This window comes from Magallana gigas, chromosome 2 (assembly GCF_963853765.1).
Source record: "Magallana gigas chromosome 2, xbMagGiga1.1, whole genome shotgun sequence".
NCBI lineage: Eukaryota > Metazoa > Mollusca > Bivalvia > Ostreida > Ostreidae > Magallana > Magallana gigas.
Window position 1 is genome coordinate 34683366 of NC_088854.1, and position 26278 is coordinate 34709643.

Below are 26278 nucleotides of genomic sequence, written 5' to 3' on the forward strand. Positions count from 1 at the left end.
GTATGGAGCTTCCGAGGAGTCGGCGTCAAGCTCCTGTTGACTTGGAAATGACTGCCTGTGATAATTAATACAGTAAAAAGGGTAAATATTCTTTGGTACAGATTTTTCTGAATCAAAGCTAAAATCTTTACAATATTTAACAAAAATATGTTTGAAAAATGAACCTTGGATGTGAAGGGATACTAAAATCTGTTTGACAGGATTTATCAATATACTTCATTGACCCTTCATCTGCTGAGGCAGGTGTATCATTTGCTGACTTTTTGAGTCTGGCATAAAAACATCTGCATGATACACCTATAAATGAATAAGGCATATATTGAATAACTTTATAATATTCAAAGTACAGGTAGATGGCAAATGCTCACATTCAACTATCTTTCAACAAACCTGTTCTAGATGTCCCAAAGGCTTCATTCATACTTGAAGCTAAATTACGCCAGTACTCATTTGATATTGGATTTGGTGGTGGGTGTTGTTCCATGAATACTTTCAAGAAACTGATTTCAGAGTTTTCCCATTTTGAACCAACTGACTAAAAATATTGAAATAATAAAAGATCGATACTTGAAAACAATCACATCATATGGATGTGTTAAGTTGGTAAGATTTTTTTTTAATTGGAAGAAAGATGCATTAAAACAAGGAATTATAATTCAGACAGTTATAACAAAATTCCACCTTCATCTTGGGTATTAGAGGGTACACAACATCTTTAGATAAATACCTGGCACTGAACTTTGGTAGGTTGGACAGGTGTCTGTCCTGAGGGAGTTCCTCGGCATCTCTTAGATGTTGATTTCCGGGGCGTTGCTTGCTTCTTGGCATATGCATGCATTATAAATGATGGACCTCTTTCTTCATGTTGTACTTGTTTAGCATATTCATGTTGAAATGGCTGCATCCAACAAAATAATGAAACTTACAATACACACATTCACATCTTTATATTCTGTACAGAAGCTATCCTTAAATCAAAATCAAATCAACTGTGTATACTATGTGATTAAGTGGGAGGTGTAATGGGAAATTGACATATCTTTTTGCTGTTTATTACATCCAGAGACACATATAACAGTTAGTATATACATCCCTGTTACATCTTTGATAAAACCAGCAAAGTCATTAAATCAATACATGACAAGTACAACGCTCCCAGGAATTGAACCTGGATCTCCATAATCCATTTTAAAGCTTGGATCAGGTGTGTTACCTTTACACCAAAGCAGAGTACTTTGGTTTGCACTGATATACAAATTAATAATATAAAACGAGCGGGTGGGGTGGGGGGGGGGCAAAACATATAACTCTTTAAATGAACCCTTGTTTAGCATTAAAAGATTGATATTTGGACGAAACAAGAATCCCCCAGCCTAACGGACGTAATTCTGACCCTCAACGTTGAAAAAAAAAATTATGAAGCGACAGAAGCTAGCAAAGTCTGACCGATATCGCAAAAGCTATTCTTGTTTACAATTGTCAACGAATTGAGACACGTATTGTAAACAAAATTGGGCGATTCGTGGGTCAATAATAGTATGTATGGTCTCATCAAACTAAATTCTAACTATATGATTAAAAAAACCGGCATGACGCAGCTAGAAATATGACAAATCGGTTTGAATACGTTATGCACATGCAAACTTACCATATCGGACGCCATCTTGGATTGTATACAGGGCGCCGCCATTGCAAGGTGCATGCCAGGCCTTCTGTGCTTGCACAATCGGAAGGCCTCGGGAACCAGGCTAGTTTTATCAAAGTCGAGTCTAGACTCGAACCAAAAGCCACTTGCGTACATGCCCAGTGTTCTAACCACTGAGCTACTGAGACATGATTTTTTGACTGTCACTTGTTATACCTTGAAGACATATTGATGAATATGACTAGAGTGCATGAATGTTGTTGTTTTTGTTGGATTTTAGATTAACTACTCTTTTTTCTATTTTAGTCTTTCCTTTGCTGTTTCATTGTTCCGGTTTTATCCTTTTTCCAGTTCGTTCCTGCTTTGTATTATGCAACTCGTAAAATCATATTTTAAGCAATTTGTTGTATTAATTTTTTCAATTGCTAAAATATGGTTATTTGGATTGCATTTTTCTTCAACAGTAAAAATGTGGAAAGTAAAATGTGGAAAGTATTGTGAGTAAATAACAAAACTCCAGAAAGGTGAAGAGTTACTGTAAAAAGATGCTCTAAAAATTTCTTGATTCCATTTATTCTACCACTGAATGATGAAAGTTTTTTCTTTCTTGTTTTTCCAATTTAATATTGTCGTAATATACATGTAATATATTATCATATTGTGACAGAATATATAATTATAACAATAAGAGAGTGAAGATATTTTAGTAAAATAATTTAGATAAAATATATTGATAAATATTAGAAAAAGATTGATTAAAAAAATTTATGAATGTAACAGCATATAACTTAAATTCTGTTTCTTGAATAGGTATATGACAGACTGCAGACATTGGGAGTGACAGTTTCCCATGCCACATTGAACAAAGTGCAGGAACAGATTGGTGGCCATTTCAACGAACAACTCATCCAAGCAGTCACAGAGGGAAAGCGGTTCCGTATTGTCGGAGACAATGTCAATTTCATGGTGGCAGCAAGTCATCAAAGGAAAGGAAATTCAACTCACATGGAGCACTGGTTTGCCTCTGCGGCCATAATTCAAAATAACTCTTTTGATCACTTACCATGTAACTTTCCTCAAATGCCTCTTCTTGACTTGTCACCCCAATCATTTCTCCCTAGTGACAATGATTTCAAAGTTATAACAAATGATTACATTTACATTGTGTTTCAAATTCTGACAAGACATTTGACTTTTTTGAAAAAGTTTAAACCTTTCACAGCTGAACTAAAAAATGACTTACGGGCAAAGGACTGTGATTTGAGCTCCAAGAATACCGTGGTAACGTTCCCAGTTCTCTGCAAGAATGAACAGAGCTATGCAGAAGTTGTAGACATCATGGACAGCTATGAAGACCACATTGTGGATATTTACAGGAAAGCTAACTTCAACTTAGATGGTGTAAAAGTTCATATCGGTGGGGACCAATTAACTAGGGAGCGATTTTCCGGTGCCAAACGAGTTCGTCAACAAGCAGCAACTGAAAGAGAACGATTTCTTCATTTGTCACCAATTACTTTTGAATTTTTTCACTTACAGATGGCTTTCCTAACAATGTTCTATAAGACTCTATACAACGATAACAGTACTGAAGCAGGAACCCTGTATGCAGAAAAAATAAAGTTAGGCCGAACTCATGCCAATGGGAAAGATGTAAAGAATCACTATGACCAATGTAAAGAACTTGGAAGTTCTGTGATATCTTCACATGTTGTTGTGGCAGCTATGCAATACTTTGGCATGAAAGATGTCAGTGATGAACCAGTCATGTTGAAAGATTTGCTCAGTAATGAATTAAGTGACGCAGAGAAGCAGCAAATTTTGTGTAACGTACTAAGGACTTTTGTACAACAATATGTTCTAAGGGATTCTTTAGCAGTTATTCAGAATTCTACGTCTACTGCTGATATACAAACATGTCTGGAAATTGATATCATCGGCCCAGACGGTACCCCTATGCGTATACTGATCCCTGTAGCTAAACCACAAGTTGATGCAGTAGAGTCATACTCCCATCAGGTACTAGAACTAGGCCTTGCTTATGAATGTCTCCTTTTAAATGTTAAAATACCAAACAGAGACAGAATGCTGCCCCTTTTGAAGTATGTTATGTGTCTTCTGAAAGGACATAATTGGAAGTCTAAGTATGCTCTGGAAATTTTGAAATTTCTTTGTCAACAACTCTCTACTATGGATGTGAAATTGGCACATGAGACATTCTACGGTCTGTTTGTGAATAATTCTGGAAAAGAAGACACTTGCATTGGTGCCGATTTACAAATGGAGCACATAGTTAGACTGGTAAAAGACAATTTAAAAGCAGTACATTCAAACAAAACTGAAAAAACAATGGCGAAACGTACATCAGCTTTGTCAGGAATGAAGGTCATAACAAACCAATTTGATGTAACTTCTGACACATTGATCAGAGCAAGCAGACATAAAATACCTTCTTCAATAGAGGATGAACAGTTGATCATTCATTCGCTTCTTCCCATGCAGCCTTTTTCTTGTGTGCCTGGTCGCCAGATGTCATCCTACAAGAGCCCAGTTCAAAGTCCACTTAAAAAAATGAACATCCAGAATATGGTGTCATGGATAAGGGAACATCAATATTTACAATTACATGATATTGGCCAATGACATAAACTTGGTAAGTGGACTTTCATCCTAGGCTTGTAAGACTTACACAAGAGAAAGATGCATGAACTATTCATTAAAATAATCACATTAAAATCATTACAAAACTTCATTACATCATTGTTAAAATGTATTTTTTACACTATTTTAAAGTCCATAAGAGCACAGCCTGTGAAATTTTTGAAAATTACCAAAATTTATTTGTGATCTCAAATATATGGTTTCTTAACATATTTGCCATTAATTGAAACAAACAGTTTAACAATTGTGTAATCATCATTTATGTGAATGCACTATATCAGAAAAACGTGTGACCAAACTAACTAATAAACCAAAAACAGTACAGCTGCAATGGAAATTAATTTAGTCAAAGCATACTACATTCAAATATGTACCTCATACATGAACAGTTGTTGCTATATGGAGAGACTTGAAGCCAAAATGTTGGCTATTTGTTCCGAAAGCTCCACATTCAGACCAAAGTCCGATACAAGAGAATTAGGTTGTCTAAACAAATGGGCTTCATTCACAATTTTCTCTATGACATGAGTATCAATCACACAATTTGATTCTGATAAATGGTTTAGTAATTTTTCCCGAATAGCAGCCTTCTGAATACTAGTTGGAACTTCAATGAATTTCCAAACCAGCTGCAATTCTGGCTGGCAAATGTCACAACAGTTGTGTGAAACAGTTTCATCCTCACAGCCAAAGTATCTGTTCAGAACTTTCCTACGGCACTCTGTCAAATTTCTGCAGTATTCTTTCATAGTTTTCTTTACAGAAGGGTTACCTACGTCAGAATTGTTAAAGTAAAGTACACCCTCTGCCTCAATGCCACTTCTGCCAGCCCTTCCAATTTGCTGAATATATGCTGTCAAAATACATTAGAATAACACAAAGTTATCAATTTATTTATAATTTTAAACTAAAGGTTTTTGTTCTTTTTTGTTGTTTTTTTTTTTTTTTTACATAAAATGCTGCTTGAAGAAAAGACATTTTAATATTTTTTAAAATTTTTTACATCTTAAGAATTAATAACATACATGGATGCAGTAAATTGCATTTCTGAAAGAATTATAATGTGGTTGTGACTCTGCCTCCGAGAAGCTTTTATATAATGCAATAGTACTGGTTATAATATTAAGGCACATTTAATGACCTTCAATGTTTTGTGGTGGTCCTGCATGGACAACTGTTGTAACATGTCTAAGGTCTGCCCCCATACCCAGAGCAATGGTAGAAATCACAACGCGGAGAGGTGATTCATCTGGTTGCTTTGAAATATTTTTATATATAATTTCCTTTGTCTACAATGTAAATCAAAATTAATTATTATTGTCAATTGGCATAAAACAGTAGTTTTTATTTGAAGATGCTAGCTTAATGCATTTGACATCACCTTGTCATATCTGCCAACTGATGAATGAAACATCACTACTCTGGCATTCTCAACATCTCTGTTGCCTACAAACATGTCGTCACCGAGTATCCGTTGTGCGACCTGTGTAGTATTGATTTAATTAGCATTCGATTTAAAATGATAAATATTACAGTCTAGTGATATTAATAGTTCCATACTAAATTTAATAAACTATAATTGTAATGGGTATTTCTTGACAGGACTGTTCTAGAAGTCATAATGTGAAGAAAATAGCATCAGTGAGTAAGAAGGTTTAAATAAGGTTTACATATACTCTACCTCATATCCATATCCAACCCAGTTGATACCAACACAGTATATCAGAGTGACAGGATAATTCTCTTTCCTTTTTTTGAGGTCACCAAATATATTTTCAAATACATAGTCATATGAGGCATGTGTAGAAACTTTTCTACCTGGTCTGGGAAGAACAATCAAAGATATATTGCTTCTTAATGGTGATGTTTTAATGATTTGCGGGTTTTCCATACCAAGGAATTTTGTGATGTCACTTATTCCATTAATTGACACAGTTGCTGACAAGGCTAAAAACCTAGCATCTGGCCTCACAGCACGTAATTGTTTAATGTCACGGAAGATGGGTCGAAACTCATGTCCCCAGTCCAAAATACAATGAGCCTCGTCAACTGCTACATACATGTAAGTGGATTGACTTTGCAAGAATTTGTAGACTTCTGGTTTACCAATAACAGCTTCTGGGTGTGCAAATAGAAACATGGTTTTGTCCTTATCAAATTCAGAATGTGGACTGTTGCCTATAAAGAAAGAAACTTCTTTCAACTTCTGCATTTGCTGTTCAATTATTACATTCAATGGTTCTAGAACAAGAACAATTGCAGGTTTTCCCGTCTCTTCGAAATGCCAGTATGGTAGTAGCTCATAGATCAAGCTTTTTCCATATCCTGTTGGTAAAATGGCTACTACATCTTGCCGCATCAGACCATCCAAAGACTTTTGTTGTAGAGGTTTTAGGTTTGAGATGTTCTGGTCAAACATAAAATTGTACTTCTGAATGACCTTTTAAAAAAATTGGAAAAATCATTGTGCAAGGTCATTTTTCTGACTAGTGTTTTTAGCATATATATACATAAAGTTTATACCCCTTGTTAGTTAAATAACCTTAGATAATTAATCTGTCTTTATTCTATTTATTACATCTTTGATAAAACCAGCAAAGTCATTAAATCAATACATGACAAGTACAACGCTCCCAGGAATTGAACCTGGATCTCCATAATCCATTTTAAAGCTTGGATCAGGTGTGTTACCTTTACACCAAAGCAGAGTACTTTGGTTTGCACTGATATACAAATTAATAATATAAAACGAGCGGGTGGGGTGGGGGGGGCAAAACATATAACTCTTTAAATGAACCCTTGTTTAGCATTAAAAGATTGATATTTGGACGAAACAAGAATCCCCCAGCCTAACGGACGTAATTCTGACCCTCAACGTTGAAAAAAAAAATTATGAAGCGACAGAAGCTAGCAAAGTCTGACCGATATCGCAAAAGCTATTCTTGTTTACAATTGTCAACGAATTGAGACACGTATTGTAAACAAAATTGGGCGATTCGTGGGTCAATAATAGTATGTATGGTCTCATCAAACTAAATTCTAACTATATGATTAAAAAAACCGGCATGACGCAGCTAGAAATATGACAAATCGGTTTGAATACGTTATGCACATGCAAACTTACCATATCGGACGCCATCTTGGATTGTATACAGGGCGCCGCCATTGCAAGGTGCATGCCAGGCCTTCTGTGCTTGCACAATCGGAAGGCCTCGGGAACCAGGCTATGATAAAACCAGCATAGTCATTAAATCAATGCATGACATTCAAGTACAATGCTCCCAGGAATTGAACCTGGATCTCCATAATCCATTTTTAAGCTTGGATCAGGTGTGTCACATTTACACCAAAGCAGAGTACTTTAGTTTGCATTAATATATAAATATAGACTTATCATCACTATTCAAAAATATATAACTAGGAAGGTTATATATTTTTCTTGTAATGAAATTAAATTAATTAAAATATATTTCTGTAATGTAAAAAAGATAATACAACTGGAAAATGTCAACATGTTAACATGTAGTACCTTAAAAAAGGCCCAAACATAAAACAATTTTTAAATTTGTTTCATTTACCTTTTGATGAACATTTTCTTGTGCAATTGCCAAAGCAATCACTCTCTGGACTTGAGAAAGTGTGTGACATCTTCTTTTCATCAAGATTCCATATATTAGACCAATTTCCTTTGCTGCCGACTTATAATGGCATTCATCTTGAAGTTTGTTTTCCCCAGTGGAAATTGTAATAAGAACTTGCAAAAGTCTGGGCTGGTAAATATAAATTTCCTCAATAATATTTTCCCATTCAAAACACTTCAGATGATCGTAGGTAACTAGGCCTAAACAACTATTCCTCTTACAAGCTATGTACTTAGCACTTTCTTCTACTTCAAGCATAAAAAGTGCCCAAAGGCTTTCTCTAAGACATTTAATGTTCATTATCTGTTTTGCTATTTCTAACGATGATGATCCTGAGAAGAATTTTTTTATAATGTCAAAAATCAAATTTGTATCTAAACTATCATCTTCCAGATTGAAAAACTGCTCAGGTGTTTGGTTAGAGGTGTTGTTCCTGGCACTTCTGAGATAGTGTGCTGATTTATTATCTCTGGCACTGTATGGAGCTTCCGAGGAGTCGGCGTCAAGCTCCTGTTGACTTGGAAATGACTGCCTGTGATAATTAATACAGTAAAAAGGGTAAATATTCTTTGGTACAGATTTTTCTGAATCAAAGCTAAAATCTTTACAATATTTAACAAAAATATGTTTGAAAAATGAACCTTGGATGTGAAGGGATACTAAAATCTGTTTGACAGGATTTATCAATATACTTCATTGACCCTTCATCTGCTGAGGCAGGTGTATCATTTGCTGACTTTTTGAGTCTGGCATAAAAACATCTGCATGATACACCTATAAATGAATAAGGCATATATTGAATAACTTTATAATATTCAAAGTACAGGTAGATGGCAAATGCTCACATTCAACTATCTTTCAACAAACCTGTTCTAGATGTCCCAAAGGCTTCATTCATACTTGAAGCTAAATTACGCCAGTACTCATTTGATATTGGATTTGGTGGTGGGTGTTGTTCCATGAATACTTTCAAGAAACTGATTTCAGAGTTTTCCCATTTTGAACCAACTGACTAAAAATATTGAAATAATAAAAGATCGATACTTGAAAACAATCACATCATATGGATGTGTTAAGTTGGTAAGATTTTTTTTTAATTGGAAGAAAGATGCATTAAAACAAGGAATTATAATTCAGACAGTTATAACAAAATTCCACCTTCATCTTGGGTATTAGAGGGTACACAACATCTTTAGATAAATACCTGGCACTGAACTTTGGTAGGTTGGACAGGTGTCTGTCCTGAGGGAGTTCCTCGGCATCTCTTAGATGTTGATTTCCGGGGCGTTGCTTGCTTCTTGGCATATGCATGCATTATAAATGATGGACCTCTTTCTTCATGTTGTACTTGTTTAGCATATTCATGTTGAAATGGCTGCATCCAACAAAATAATGAAACTTACAATACACACATTCACATCTTTATATTCTGTACAGAAGCTATCCTTAAATCAAAATCAAATCAACTGTGTATACTATGTGATTAAGTGGGAGGTGTAATGGGAAATTGACATATCTTTTTGCTGTTTATTACATCCAGAGACACATATAACAGTTAGTATATACATCCCTGTTACATCTTTGATAAAACCAGCAAAGTCATTAAATCAATACATGACAAGTACAACGCTCCCAGGAATTGAACCTGGATCTCCATAATCCATTTTAAAGCTTGGATCAGGTGTGTTACCTTTACACCAAAGCAGAGTACTTTGGTTTGCACTGATATACAAATTAATAATATAAAACGAGCGGGTGGGGTGGGGGGGGGGGGGGGCAAAACATATAACTCTTTAAATGAACCCTTGTTTAGCATTAAAAGATTGATATTTGGACGAAACAAGAATCCCCCAGCCTAACGGACGTAATTCTGACCCTCAACGTTGAAAAAAAAAATTATGAAGCGACAGAAGCTAGCAAAGTCTGACCGATATCGCAAAAGCTATTCTTGTTTACAATTGTCAACGAATTGAGACACGTATTGTAAACAAAATTGGGCGATTCGTGGGTCAATAATAGTATGTATGGTCTCATCAAACTAAATTCTAACTATATGATTAAAAAAACCGGCATGACGCAGCTAGAAATATGACAAATCGGTTTGAATACGTTATGCACATGCAAACTTACCATATCGGACGCCATCTTGGATTGTATACAGGGCGCCGCCATTGCAAGGTGCATGCCAGGCCTTCTGTGCTTGCACAATCGGAAGGCCTCGGGAACCAGGCTAACGTTAGATGAGATACGAATCGGCCGAGGTGTGCCGAGTGCTATGTGTCCTCTTTTAAATTCGTGCCCATTAATGTTAGGTCCTTCATGCGGACGTATACGTCCCAGATGTGGACGATAATAAGAGCTGATAAAAAGCATAAAATAAAGAAAATCTTTAAAATTTTTCCTTTTATAATCAAATTCAGACACATTTCATTTGTCTAAAACATCAATATGAAATTAAACGTGCACGTGTGTGTCAATCAGGGCGAAGTATCCCTGTACAAACGTCTTTTAGTAGCGAAACGACCATCTTTTTGTGACCGAAATAGATTGATCAGTTGATAGGTTTGACTCGTGGAATATTAAGCTATTAAAATCGTTTGTTCTTATCTTACTAACTTTGACATGGCTTTAGATAAGCAAGTGGATCATACATATGCATCACATAAAGATTTTCTTGTTCCATTTCAAAAGAAGGGGGACCATAGCTATTCAATTACGAGGAAAAATGTAAAGAAAAGCAGAAGTGCTTGCAGTCAAACTGGCGGGGACAAAGAAGAAAAATCCGGAAGGTGGAGATCAGAAGAAAATTTATCATTGGATATAACTGCGTTTGACGAGTTAGTAGTAAGTGGCAATACTAGAAAGAAATGTAGTTCAACTGAATTTGAGTGTGCACACCATGAGGACCAAAATGACACGTGTAATCCTGTTATTCTGTGTAGTTCCTGGCCAAAAGAGAACCACCTACGTTCATCACTATGTACTCCAATTGCAATCCGAGTACAAGGAACCGAGTCAACAGATCATACATATGCTAAGGAAACGGCAAAGCAACAGTGCTCGGTCAAAGTGTCTTCACAGTGTGCACGAAACTCAGAGATTTCAAACTTTGAATTGTTGGCGAAACTTTCAATAACAGCTGATCATACATACACAGATAAACATGGTGAACATAATTTATTAACCAAAACTCAACAAAAACCTTTAATTAGGTTTGATCACTCATATGTGAACAAAAACTCTATTCCTTGTTTTGTGGAACAGGACTGTAAGACTCGCTCAAATAGATTGGAGCTGAACTGTACAAGACCTATTTCTGGAAGCTCAAAAGATCACAACTATTTAGGGTCTTGTGAAAGTTTAGACGTGCAGCTCTCAGCATCAGACACTGATTCTTGTGATGAGCCAAATGAAAACATAACTGAATTAGCTTTTATAGCATGGTGTCAATTGAGGAAAGATCACCCGTATTCCTCATTTTAGACTAAGATGAGTTAGATCAATGTTTAACCAATATTGATATAAAATGATATAAATTTCAGAGTGTTTTGTGAAAAAAGATTATATATTACATTTGCTTATTGAACTAAATGGAAATATTGATGTTTGATTTTGATTCAAAATACAAGTACAGTGGGTTCAAGCCTATGTAAATTTCTTATTATAAAGGAAGAAATATAATCACTGTGCATGTTTTATTATTAGGTCTAAGCAACGTCAGATTTGGAGGACAGCCATACTTCAAGATTGTGACCTTATTTTAATCATATATATATATATATATATATGAAAGGTTACATTGCCTCAGCTCACCTTTCTTCTTCATGCAGACAAGCATATAAGAACCTACACAGCCTTGCATTGCAATGTTGGTTAAATTTTCTTCATTGTTGAAGGATATCATTGGTATATCTAGAGTTGAAATCTATAAGAATTGAGAAAAGTTCAACGTTCGCGATTTTATATTCTCGCGATTTGATACAAACCAGTGGGATCACAGAATTAAGTACTCGCGTAATATAAGGAATTTACAGTATACAAGATTCAGGAATTAAAGGCAGCAAGATGTTCAGTCTGTTTCACACTTCATTTTGTAAAGTGGACCCCAAAAGCACACCCCATGTAAACCCAAAGTAAACTTCAAGTGGACAGTTAAGAGTAAAAATCAGCAAGCATCGAGCATTTTGTGAAAAATATGGAAAGTGACATAAAAACAATCATGATAAAAACACATATAAAGATAATCAGAATGAAGATTGTATTAAAAATATTTGGGTAATCTTTTTTTATTCGTGCTGTTACTATGGAAACCACGTGCTTTTAGACTGACTGATTTGTACTTCATTTTAACATGAAAATTTTTGTATATACGAATACAATATTATGTTAAATCATCTTAAAACTCTATCAATATTTTTTATACAACAAAACACTTTGCTGTAATTTAAACATCATTAAGAATTTACATTTACTTCATCCTTTGATATTTATACCCGTTTTATCTTGTTAATTTTGCTAGCAAACACCAGTCAATTCAGTGCACTTTTATAAAATTCTACAACCATGTCAAGGTTAACTAACACTACATATTTATATTATGACATTTGTTCTAGAAGAATCAATTAAAAAATCTTTAGGCAAGTCACCCGTTTATAAATAAATACTGATTTTATACACCTGGAAACGTGCAAGTTTTACTCTAATTACCTCCCTTTGATATGACTCTCTTACGAAAGGAGGTATAAACGGTATTTTGTTTACATTGTTTACATCCAATATTTCTACGGAGCTGAAGTGAGACGACTATGGATTTTAGTTTCTGGATTATAGAAGTGTTTATTTAGTTCATTATCATGGTAAGTGACAACTTTTACTAGTTTCTTATTTTCTACTGGCAAACATTTCTTTAACGGGAGAAATAGTGGGTGCTGTAGATCTTCGTGAAAATTCGGATTAACATGTCAATGCACACAACATTATAAATAAAAGTTTAAACATGACAAAGAAAATGTATACGTGATTGCTAATTGTACATAGTGTTTGTGCATCAAGGACAATAAACTTTTAATGAAAAATGTATTAACATACATGTATAGACTATATGGTAGCTACATGTATACAAATCCATGTTTAAATGTATCTTGTGTGAATAATTGATCAGTCTTCTTCTTATTCTATATGTTGGTAATTAATGTTGTATTCACATAAAATCAACTATTTGTACCATATTGCTAGAAAAAGTCAAGATTTTACACATATCTTAAATGACTTATAACAGTAAACTATTTTACTGTATGAGTTTTCAAGACAGTTTAATTAAATAGGGGATGGAAAGGTGTATGAGTTATAACAGGTTCTTTGTTTTATTACAGATAACTTAGTGAGTTGTAAACAGAAAATGTGTCACATGCAAGCCAAATGAATCAACTTAAATGAGGATGGACACTAAAATCTACCATGTCTACACAAAAATTAAAATATTCATACCAGACAGATGACAGAGACAATGCTTGAAATATTTAAATTTCGCAAAAGAAGAGGGTGAAAGTGCAATTGAAAAAAAAAACCAGACCAACAAATACTATAGTTGACAAGGGATGATTTTCTTTAGCAGAATTTCTTTCATCCTTGAAGATAAACAGCTATGTTAACCACTTTGTTCCACAGAAAAGAAGAGCTGGCTTTCAACTAAAACTGAAAATCTTATCAAATAGAATTCAAAATTATATATAATTATATATAGGGATATTTGGGTTAAATACAATGGTACAAACAAGTATTTTCTGAACTATTTCAAAGTAAAAGTGTTCCTGACTTATACTCTGTCTATTTTTGAAAATAAGATGTGTTCATATGTCAATGCTGATGCATAATGATTTATTACCACTTGATCATTTGAGTTGTTGAATTATTTTCAGTGAAAATTATTACAATTAATGATGGTAAAAATTAAAGTTGATATTCATAAGATTGTTTTATTTGTGTTTACTTTACACTGTTAAATAAAGAATAAAATCCATGTTAGATAGAGCATTCAGCAAGTTCTGCAGTAAAAGCAGTAATACAGGTTTATGTCAAGCTATTTGAACTGACCTGATGACATTGACAAAACCAAGACTAAATAGGAAATAAATTCATGCATAAGAATATAAACCAACAATTCACATATTGATATTAAGGCTACTGTACTATCTATATCAGCTGACTGTCAAAATATTTCTCTGAATTTTTGCAGACCAATTCAATTTTATGTAAAATAATTGATTATTAGATTTTGAAGAAAAAATATTTCCCCATCTTAATGACAAAAAGTTTAATTACTGATCGAGTAGGGAGATGGACAGAACACTTTTTAAAAGTGGCTTAGTAGATCAATTCTCAAAGTAAGCATATACATATATTGTTGAGACAATTTTTCTTATGTGAAATTCCTGCATGCATGGGTGCTGGGAGGGGGCGGATATGACCAATTTAACTGAAATAATTATTGTCATTTATTTGTTATAGTTACATCCAAATATGATTCGGGCTGATATCAGTGAAAGAAAGAAACTATTGGTGACTGTGTTCAACTATAAAATAATATGATAATCAGATGAACATCTAAATTGGATATTTCGCCTTCTGAGGAATAAGTTACCTCCTTGATTTCTTTTTCTGACCTTCACTTTTTAAATAACATCTCTGCACATACTTTTTCATGCAGCAATGTTTTTTCTTAAATATACATATTGAAAAATGAATTATGATGGACTTCCACCCACCCACCCCCCCCCCCCCCAATAATCTTATTGGTGTTTGATTTTATCAGAACAACTTGAAATCTCTTAGACATGTTAGAGTAGACTGGAGATTCAGTATTACATTTAGAGATGAAGAGCATATCTTTCTTCTAAGCTGAGGTCATTTTAAATAATTACGCGCCCTTCAGAGAGCTTTATAGGTGATAGACTTTTAGTGTAAACTGTTTCAAATAAAAAGAAAAAACCTCGAATATTTTTGTAAGAATTTTACATTTAAAACCCTCTTTCTAAACATTTATATATGATATCTTATTTATGAAGTGGAAAACAAAAATATCCAGAAAACTGCATTGAAATCATAAGAAATCTAAACATTTAGAAAGCTTTTATTTCAAATCACACTTATTATTAAAAGTTGGCTAATTTTAAGTACAAAAAGGTCAGGAAAGATGCAACTTACACAAAATATATATTATATATATATATTTATTTTATATATTCATTCTGACCATCATTATAGTACTTATATAATGAAAAACAATATTGGTATATGATGTTATTGTTCACATTTTTTGTCAAGAATATCTAAGTCATTTTTCATTATGTTGAGAATTGCACTTTAAGTACAAAAAGGTCAAATAAAATGAACTCAGAGGGTAAAACCTGACCTCCTTCCTCGCTTTTTCTTGGTACATAATATTTTAAATGATTGTTTTGTATGCAGATTTTCACTAAATTTATGATTCAACCACATTGAGGAGTAAAATACCTCATTTATAAATGAAATAAGTATTTTAATTACCTTATATTTGCCCTTACGTCCGTGTGTCCATGTTTTCTAATTTTAGATGAAAATGATTGATCTTTAAAATGTCATTTTAAAAAAAAACTTTATAAAATAGAAAATTTGACTTATTGTGCATCTTGAACCAGGGAATATTTTAAAAATAAGGTACAATATGATCTATTCAATTTAATAATACTTGGTTTTTATGTTACCATTACCCCTTTGTAAAAGCTTAAAATGCAAATTTGATATACTTTTAAACCTTGTACAACTTTCCCCCCTCAAAGTTGCCTATCGATTTTATTTTGCATATTTATAGTACAGATGATCACTAACAGAAATACATAATTTATTTTTCCAGCAGTGGTTGTAGATTTTGCATATAAAGTGATAAAGATGTGCAATTTTTGAAAATTGATAAGCGCCTAAATGCATGTTCTCCTCCTGTTGTCATGGCAACAATTACAATGAAATATTTTAAAATTTTATTTTTTCCTAAAAATGGGAAAACTCAATCTTATAATAAATACAGAAAGCAAAATACTATATAATATCATGTAAAGGAATAATTTACATAGATGTTTAGCTAAAATCATTGTTTTATTTTCAAAGATTTGTGCACCCGTAACTAAGGAAATAAATTTCCTTGGATACCAGTCCCATAGTATGACAAAAATCATTGTTTATCAGGGATTTTGTGTGAAGTAGATTAAATTCAATAATATACAAGCAGCTTTTCAAAAAATCATTTTTCCACTTTCCATGGAATGCTTGATGCTTGTTGATTTTTACTCTTTAAAAAACCTTGAGTTGATGCAAATTTTCAAAAAAAAGAGCCATTGGTACTGTATGCTCCTAACAGGCATTAATGCTGAATCTTAGCGATAGGTTTCATCAGATGCTGGAGGAAGTTATGGTTTCTGGAGCAGGTTAAAGTTTTTAGAGCAGATGCTCTTTAATGATTTTATCTAAGTTACTACTGCTCCTAACATCACCCAAACTTGCAATAATTGTTCATACTTTTGCACTTGACAGGCATAAATGCTGAATCTGAGCCAAAGGTTTCGGATGCGCTGTAGGAGGTAAAGTTTTTGGAGCAGGTTAAAGTTTTTGGAGCAGATGCCCTTTGATTGACAAATCTTAGTTATTATTTCAATTTTTTTCAAATTGAGATAGATGATGCATCTTTCTTTTGATGTAAAATTCTTATTTATACCATGAGAGAAATGTTGATGGTTAACTTATAAAGAAGAGTTTTAAACAATTTTGAATAAGACAGGTGTAGTTTTTAGCTCCACGAGACAAAGTCTGGAGGAGCTTATGCTACACCTCTGGTGTCGGCATCTGAACCTGGTGAAAGTTTTTGTTGCAGGTTCTGTATCAAAGTTATTACTTGTCCTATCTTCACCAACTTGCATGGATGATGCATGTGGACCTATTTATGGGCTTAAATTAAGGCTTAGATGCTGAATATGGGCCATGCATTTTAGATGCTGGAGAAAGTTAGGTTTTTGGAGCAGGTTTAAGCTTTTGGAGCAGGTGCCCTTTGATGGCCATTTCTAAGTTACTACTGGTCCTAACTTCACCACACTTGCTTGGATGGTGCGTCTTATGATACTGATGCACCTGAAAGGCATAAATACTAAAACTTAGCCAAAGGTTTTGGATGAGGTTTTTTGAGCTGGTTAAAGTTTTTGGAGCAGGTGCCCTCTGATGATTATATCTTAGTTATTACTTGTCCTTGCTTCACCAAACTTGCATGGATGGTGCGTTTGATAATAGTTATGCACTTAAAACAGGCTTGAATGCTAAATCAGAGCCATATGTTTCAGATGCTGGATGAGATTAAGGTTTTTGGAGCTGTTTAAAGTTTCTGGAGCAGGTGCCCTCTGACGATTATATCTTATTATTACTGGTCCAAACTTCACCGAACTTGCAAGGATAGTGTTTCTTATGATACTTATGCACATGACAGGCTTGAATGCTGAATCTGAGCTATAGATTTCAGATGCTGAATGAGATTAAGGTTTTTGGAGCTGTTTAAAGTTTTTGGAGCAGGTGCCAATTGATGATTATATCTTATTTAGTACTGGTATTATTTCATTGGACTTGCAAGGATGGTGCCTCTATGATACTTATAGAATTGACAGGCCTAAATGCTGAATCTGAGCCATTGGTTTCGAATGCTGGATGAGGTTAAGGTTTTTGGAGCTGGTAAAAGTTTTTAGAGCATGTGCCCTTTGATTGACAAACCACCATTATTATTGGTTAAATTTTTATCAAATTTGAATACTAGATAATGTAACTTGTGATTCTAATGCATTCCACAGGCATGGATGCTGAATTAGAGTCATAGGTTTCAAATGCTGGAGGAAGTTTAGTTCTTAGCTCACCTGAGCTGAAAGCTCAAGTGAGTTTTTCTGATCACAGTTTGTCCGTTGTCCTTCTGTATGTCCGTCTTTAAACCTCTTCTCTAAAACCACTGGGCCAATTTGAACCAAAGAACTAGGTACAGTTTCAGTCATATTTTGCCCTGTTTTAGAGTGATTTAAAAAAATATTAGCGAGCGCAGCTCGCCGGCGCGCAGCGCCGGCGAGCGAAGCGAGCTCTAAGAACCAGTGTGCGCGGGAAAAAGAACGAGCTAAACCTACAGTTCATCAAACAAAATTTTTTGTCTACGTCCCATAATGCTCTCTAATGTTTTCACCCGTGGTGCTATGCCAAAAATGGCTGACTTTTAACTCGTAATTTACAGTGACATAAAGTTTGAAGATACGTTTTGAGTACTGCATATGCTATGGCGAGACTCAAAAGATTTGCTACATGCTTCCATACCTCCGTATTGAGTCGAGAAACGTAAACAAAGACGAACAAAGTAATGGATGACGTCACAGTGCACTCGCACTATATTTCCCGCGATAAATTTAGAGGTGGATCAAACATCTGTAATGCGTGTACTAGCTATTCCAGAATAGACTGCGATACCTGCCTCATTGACGGATGATTTGTTTTTATTTTTTTTTGATTTAGAGATTTTATGTATATATATATATATATATATTAGCAAGAGCCATACTTTACTGTCATATCAACCCATTTTTAAGCTAATTGTGCATGCTTGAGTAGGGAGGAAATAAACAATAGCCCTAAGGACATTTTGAAAGAAAGAAATAAAAAGGAATAAAATGAAAAATAAACATTTAAAAAAATTATGTAGATATTGCATATACCTGGGAAATTACACACACCTACAAACAGGTACCGGGCTGGCTCTCTCTCTCTCTCTCTCTCTCTCTCTCTCTCTCTCTCTCTCTCTCTCTCTCTCTCTCTGGGAAGGCGGTTGCGCTGTATGTATCATAACCATTAAAATTAGTACATTTGGCATACTTATTGTAGAGCAATACTCTCTCAAAAATTCTTTGACGTTCGTTGATACCTAAATAAAACTATAAGTTGATAATGATGCAAGGTATGTGTAATTCTTGCTGCGCTCGCCATAACGGTAACACCGTAAAACATATTACCAAAATGGAAATGTAACATTTATTTACACCAAAATACCCGTAAACTACAAAATCTATAAAAAGTTACCTGATAAGACTTTCACAAGGGTAATTGTGACGTCACAAACAGTGCATTTTCCCGTAATTTTCATTAAACTGAGCAGAAGACACATATTTCTCGGTGGTTTTTTGAATAGAAAACTATGTCCGCAGCCATTGCCCACAATGAAACTCACATTTTAACTTTATCATGTTAAAACACTTAAAATATATTAATTTTGTTGTGGGCGACGGCTACGGACACATTTTCCTCTTTAAAAAACTATGAGAAAATGCGCCATTTTTCACCATTTTTGACTAAATCTTAGAAATGTGCCAAATGTTGAAGTCATAAATATTGTTTGAAACAAGATACAAGTGTATAACTTGGCATTTCATATACACACATGTTCAAGATCATATATGTGTATATTCACAAGTCTTTAATACATTTTGAATTTTAGGGCAAATATTAAAAGAAACTGTACCTTCTTCTTTGGCACAAAGCATCCCCATGGAAAGGTGATTTAATATAAATTGCAGAAATGAAAGACCAATCTTTATTCAAAACAGAGAAAACCTTGAAACTGTAGAAAAAGGAGGTGCATTTTTAAAAAATCTTTTCAAGAACTACTGAGTCAAATTCGACGTATATCTGCAAAAATAATCCTTATGGAAAGGAAAACATAAATTGCAAAAATTATAAGCTAATTCTGTTTCAAATTTGAGTAACTAATAATAAAGAGATTACAGCGGTCAAACAGTGTACGACTTCGGGTTCGGTATTCCATATCTCGAAAACGAGGTTATTTGTTTGAAGCAGTCATGTTGGACGCATGACAAACGGGTTAAACTGACAAAAATGAATTTGCTGGTTGTGCAACACTTAACGTGTGAAGGAATATTTGAAACATGCAAAATATATTTGTGCCGATTTTGTGAAGTAAATTGAGGTTAAATATTTCAATTCGTTGACATTTTAACTTGTGACTATGCGGTGGTTTTACATGGTAGCTTGTTTTGATTCTCGTTTCATTTTCGTTGATTATGCTTATTAATTTGAGGGGAACTATTGCCTGTATTTTGGAATTTTTACATATCGAATCAAATATAGACTTCGGTAATTCAGATAGTTGATTGTTTACCTGCGCAAAATGAGCAAAATATGATGCACTTACAAAATATTATAAAACAATATACCTTTTATTGATAATTTGATACGATCTCTACGTTATGGTTGATTATAATGAAACGTGTTTTGTTAAGATGCTCTGCATTTTCAGTCTAAACGGAGATTGTTTTCGCTGCTAGAAATATATACATGTAGGTATATTATATATGATGACAAATAAATTAAGCTCTTTCTTTGTTTCAGTGCATGTTTCTTCTGTTTTGTTTACAATTTTCTCATTACATGTAACTTACCATATTTGAGCAGGTCGGGTACACTACCTTATATGGATAGCATTATTTAACACGTGACAATATTTTCGTCAAACAGATTCTCCAATCCAGTGAATGAGTTGCAATGCATGACGGTCTACAACGTGTTTACGATTCAACAGACGCACGTGGTTTTTGTCTGTTTTATTCACAATATTTAATTGCTTGCCGGAATGTTTGTACATCTTGATTTTTACTTTAGAAGGTAAAAAAGGAAAGATTACGTAACATTAACTTTGTTCCATGCTCACATTGAAAAATACTGTTGTTTTAGTTGATCAATTGTTGCTTCCAAAATGATCAGTATATCAAACGACTGACAAACATACGTATACAAGTACAAACAGGTTTTGATAAGAAAAAACTGCACAGTTGTGTATTGGTGACTTTATCATTGTGCACTAGAAATAAATACAGGTAACTGTACATTTTTAACATACGTGAATAGCCACGGTAGTCAAAATGCACAAATATACAAACGCAGAAGCGCAAGCTGTGCAGCATATAGTATTTTGTCCGTTAAGCATTCTGATGAATGTCCCTGAAGAAAATATCAACGCGCATTCTAATAATGTTGTCTTAAATATGGGATATCACGTGAAAAAACGACACTCACTGCTTCTAATTCTATAGGACGTACCTCTCTTTTGAACATTGACAATGGGGTATTTAAATAGGTTGATATAAGTCCTCATATGCAATATTTTTTAAATGTGAGCATAGAAATTGAAGTTCAGACATAATTGTCCAGATTAATTTCATAAATTCTGAAAAATCATTCAAAATGAGTTTCCAAAGGACAATTCAAAATGGTATATATTTTCAATACGCTTTGTATACACTGAAACTTGTAGTAGCCCACAGTGCCTTGCAACTCATTCACCTGATTGGCTTGTCGATAACAGTAAACGGATGGCTAATTTAGTATGCAAATTTATGCCGACGTCACAAAATATAGTGGTCTCGACCTGTTGAGTGTCAGCTTATTATAAGCAAGATACTATGGTGTTCCGATGGGGCCACTTCGACCTTCGCACTTTCGCCCTTAGGTCGAGGTGCGAAGTTGCGAAGGCGAAAGTGCGACGGCAAAGGGCGAAGATGCGAAGGCGAAAGTGATACTAATATCGTCGCATTTTTATAATTGTGGAACTCTCTATCGTTTAAAGACAATTTTAACTGAATAAAAGGACATCTGAGGCAGACGATGAAGTTTTTAGAATTTATTTTCAACAGCCTGCGCAGATCCATAACTTTTTCGGGGGGGGGGGGGGGGGGGGTTGATGGATAGTTATATTTGTCGGGCGGGGGGGGGGGGTTGTTTCCGAGACATATTTTGGAGATTTTAAAATTAATAAAATTAAAGAAAATGGTGGAATAAGATGGCGCAAATGCCCATTCGGTTTAGTAGTGAAATACAATTTTGAATTTATTTTTCCCCAATTAAATCTATTCAAATATATTAAAATAAAACTTTGCAAAAGCAACATTTCTAACTGTAGTCAGTTTTTGATATATTTAACAAAAAATAAGAAAAATAAATATTGTCGGAAATTTTTGTGGTATCGAACCCGTAACATAAAAACCCTAGATATATAAGGTTAGCTTATGCCAGGTGCTCTAACCACTGAGCCATTTCAGTCACAACAAAGTGGGCTTTTTAAATATTATGTGTGACTAATGCTAAGAAATACCGGACTTGTATTATTTTTTCAAAACGTTCAATTGTTGGGATACGAAATGATATTTTTAATGTATAGTGGGTCATCTCTCCACGTTTTTGTTGATTGAAATCGGTTTGTTTTCCAATAGAGTTTAATTAGACTATGAGAAAAATATGGAGCACAGACCCACTCTATAAAAGAAAATGCCTTGAAGTTCTAAAAAATGACAGTATTTGCAGGTTTTGATAAGTACACGCCTGTTTGAGTCAACATATTCCAAGTATTGAACATACCTATTGGTTAAAAATCAATGATTCGTTAAATATATATTGTTTTCAATGATTTGAAAAAAACCCATCAGATTTATTGATACTTTAATTTTTCAGTAGCCTGTCCGACCGCGTATGGGCATTTTACACGCCTTATCTACCCATCTTCTTTTCCAGGGGGGTGGGATCCGGACCCTCTCTCCCCCTTTATTGCATGTGTGAAATTAGTTAATATTGAATTTTCCGGGGGGGGGGGGCGGACCGACCCCCTCTCCCCCTCTAGAACCATATATAAGCACGGAGTGTCGCATATAATGAAATTAGAATGTTACTGTGTTTGATCCACGGTAAACAGACAGCTGGTAAGTAACAGGAGTCTGGAAGTGCATAATTATGTACACATTATGGCGGACATTACATTTTATGTGGAGTATATAATGATTAGGCATAGCCAGTACTGGTAAACATGTATGTCACATATACACATTAAAATATTTATATTTACATCTACCAAGCATAATTTCCTCTATTTCTTACGGAAACTTATAGCTAATTCATAGCTCTATAGAAACAGCCAGACTGAAATCTACGCGCCCTATTTATCGATTGGTCGAAATCTACAGCGGCTGAAAGTGACAGGACTGAAATTGACACGCCCTGTTTATCGACTGGTCTGAACCTACAGCGACCTTAGTAAAATCCCGGACTGCACGAAATAATCATGTTTCTTTTAGCTAACGTACTTTTGTACAGTAACAGTAATTTAGTGAATTTTACTAACTTTTCGTAATCAGTTTATTAATTAGTTAAAGAAAGATGTTAATATAAACAATAAAATGCTTTCTTTGATGATTCATGCGGGTTATGAAGGTAGCGATCATTGCAGGAAAAATTTACATAACCCGCTAACGCGGTATAAGATATGCTAACTACTTTCTGGGACCCCCTCCTTATACGATGATATGAAGTATACACCAACTTTGGTGGTTTTTCAGACACAGGGAGAGGGGGGTCTGGGTTTTCGTGTATTTTGAAGGTAAAACCAGTCTCAAAATAGTGGTATTTTTTTTTAGTTATGTACACTTTACACAAAAGTCTATAACATATATATAACAATTTGACACATATTGTTACTTATACCTAATACATGTATTGGATTAAAAACAAAATATTTTAGGCATTTATGAACTCCCAAAATCTAATCTTCAATATTCTTACATTGAAATAGTCTATTTTCGTAGAAAAAAATTCCAAAAATATACAGTCATTAATTAATGATTGCACATAGACCATCTGGTTTTAAATGCAATTATATATTTACATTGTACCTTCGACCAGCTTTTAAATATTGAGAAATTTTTGCTTGCATCGTAATAGGGAAATGACAGCACAGTCTACACTTGAAACAAAACTGCTGGGATTTCCAGTCGATTCTTGGTCGAAGCCCCAAGTTCAGGGCCCTGGGGAATTTGATGCAGCCGCCATAATGAAATGACCAACACTGCTTGTTTTAAACACAGTTTAATTGGGTTGTTATCAGAACCTGTCAACATGCATAAGGATCAGATGTTTATAGAGCAGCAGAATTACAGTCAACATAGCACAGCTGGTGTATCAATGAGGTGTAACATTGAGTCAGGCATAATTATAAATAAAGTGAAACACAAAATGCTAACTTTTTAATGTAAAATTTATCAAATCATCTACAGTCATGCATACTTTGAAAATTTTAGGGGGGCGTGCGCCCTTCACGCCTCCCCCCCCTTAAATCCGCCAGTGGAAATCATCTTGGTTGTAGCCATTTGTTTGGAAAATTTGTAAAATAGAGTGATATGCCTGTCAATACATTGCAGTGGCGTCGGAAGCAAATTGAAAATTGGGGGTTTAAGTCAGTAAGACCTTATCAGAAATCTTACCAAGCAATAAAAAGGGGGATTTATAAGTTTGAGTACGACTTTGTCTAACTTTGCAAAAAATATTGGGGGGGGGGGGGCTTAGCTAAGGTCAGAAAACATCACACGAGTTCACGCCAGGTAGACAACACTCGTTTATAATATGGAAGACCAAATAAATTTTTGAATATTTTTTAGTTGAGCGCATTGAGGTACAATTTTCTTCTTCACATATAAAATTTTTTAAAAAATATAAATAGTACAAACTAGTAAGTAGGTGAAGAAGAAAATGTACCTACTTGTAAATGCTATAAATAATAGTACCTTTGAGTACCTTTTTAGCCGCATACAACGTTGTCGTATCTTCTTTATATAGAAGATCTCGAACAACAGGCAGGGGCGTAGCTAAGGTTTGTTTAATGTGGAAGCAAATTAAAGCAGGGGATTTGGCGAGTTTTCAGCATTTCAGACATTTAATTTTGAGTATCCAGAGAAAGGAGTTTCATCAAAATAACCCCCGTTTTTTAATGTGTAAAGTGCTTACTTCATCATCATCATCAAATTAATGATAAAGAAGAAAAAGTAGTGCCTGATTTATGGTGAGTTTAATTTAATTATAATCAAATAAGTCTTGTACTTTCTCTCCTATTGATCTATAACATTTTTGTCTACAAAAATACTCTTATAATACAAAAAATAATCATATACATTGTACTGGTATTTAAACTTTAAGATTCCGTTAATTCTCTCTATTTATTCATAATCATTGTCAACCTGTCACCCAGGTTATGAAATCGTACACAAATAATAATAGAAAATATTAGAAAAGCAATTTATTATTTTTTTTCATTTATTGAAAAAAGGGCAAGTCGTATTTGCTTTTTTCTCAGCAAATTCTGAGATAACAGCTGCTACATTGACTTCGGTATCACAGTAAATGTGTATAGATGCTAAAGACGGCATTCTTTGTCCCGTCATTGTTGACCTGAGGTTTGTCTTTTGAAAATGTTAGGATAAATCAAACTTTGTAATTGAACAAGCGAAAGACCTAGCCATCGCCCTGATTAAAACTAAGTCATCTGTACTACGAAATCAGATGATCTCATATAAAAAGAAAAACACGTTCACTTTTAATATACACAAATTATTAAATGCAATCATAGTTACACTGTATGTCTTTGCTTTTTACCGTCTTCCTTGGAAGACGGTATAAAGAGTTGAAATAATTTACAGTCTCCGGGCTGTGCACTTCCTCTCCTTTGTGATTGGTAGACAATACATGATGTGAAAATTTACAATTATTTCATTGGTTGATTATACTATTCGGCACAAGGGAGATAATTTTTCGACCACATTTTGTACCTAAGAAATGAATGGTCCGATATTCCTAATCATGGTATCATTTTGAAGGTGTTATCAAATGAATATACTCCACCAAAGGAATTTTCAAAATATTAATTATGGGCCAACTAATTACACCTGAATTTTGTATTGAAGTCTATGGGCAACGTATGTTTTAATGCGATATTGTAAAAAGTAACTTAAAATTTGTAAAACTCTCTTGGTTAATACATGCATAAACTTTCTCTTTATTAAAATATGAATTAAAATGAATCATTTACCGCAGATATTCTGACGAAATTAAAATTTTCTTTTTTTCAACAAGGGGAGAACACTCTTTAAAAAATTTTAAGGTGCAAAATGACCGGCTTCTTATAAGTTGTCAGTCATGTGAATTTGGTTCATTTCACTTTCATTGTTTTTTAGCAGTACATATTTAACTGGTTTTAAACCATTCAAAATTGTTCAATATCCCTTCATTATATATTGAATACCTTAACAATTTTCGTAGATTTCAAATCTTAAAAAGTGAGAAAACGAAAGAACAATAAAAATGGCTCTTAGTGAAATTCAGGCATTCATTTTTCTGTTAACTAATTAAAAGCAATATTCTGTAACATCTCTTGAAATAATTTGTTCTTTTCTTTTTGTTT

At 34.1% G+C, this 26278-nt stretch overlaps 1 protein-coding gene and 1 long non-coding RNA gene across 2 annotated transcripts; one reads left to right on the forward strand and one right to left on the reverse strand.

Annotated features, from left to right (window-relative positions):
• Positions 1–2708: 2708 nt before the first annotated feature.
• LOC136271516 (uncharacterized) lies at positions 2709–7445 on the reverse strand. The gene is made up of 8 exons (XM_066071653.1): positions 7431–7445; positions 5988–6746; positions 5688–5789; positions 5448–5595; positions 4681–5159; positions 4095–4182; positions 2889–3125; positions 2709–2762 (listed from the first exon to the last, which is right to left on the reverse strand). The coding sequence occupies exons 1-5, from the start codon at positions 7443–7445 to the stop codon at positions 4702–4704; spliced, it is 1482 nt and encodes a 493-aa protein (XP_065927725.1). The 3' UTR covers positions 2709–2762; positions 2889–3125; positions 4095–4182; positions 4681–4701.
• A 3980-nt stretch (positions 7446–11425) lies between these two features.
• On the forward strand, positions 11426–13457 carry LOC117685314 (uncharacterized). The gene is made up of 2 exons (XR_004598947.2): positions 11426–12803; positions 13320–13457. It is a non-coding gene; the product is annotated as an uncharacterized lncRNA (long non-coding RNA).
• Positions 13458–26278: the final 12821 nt, after the last annotated feature.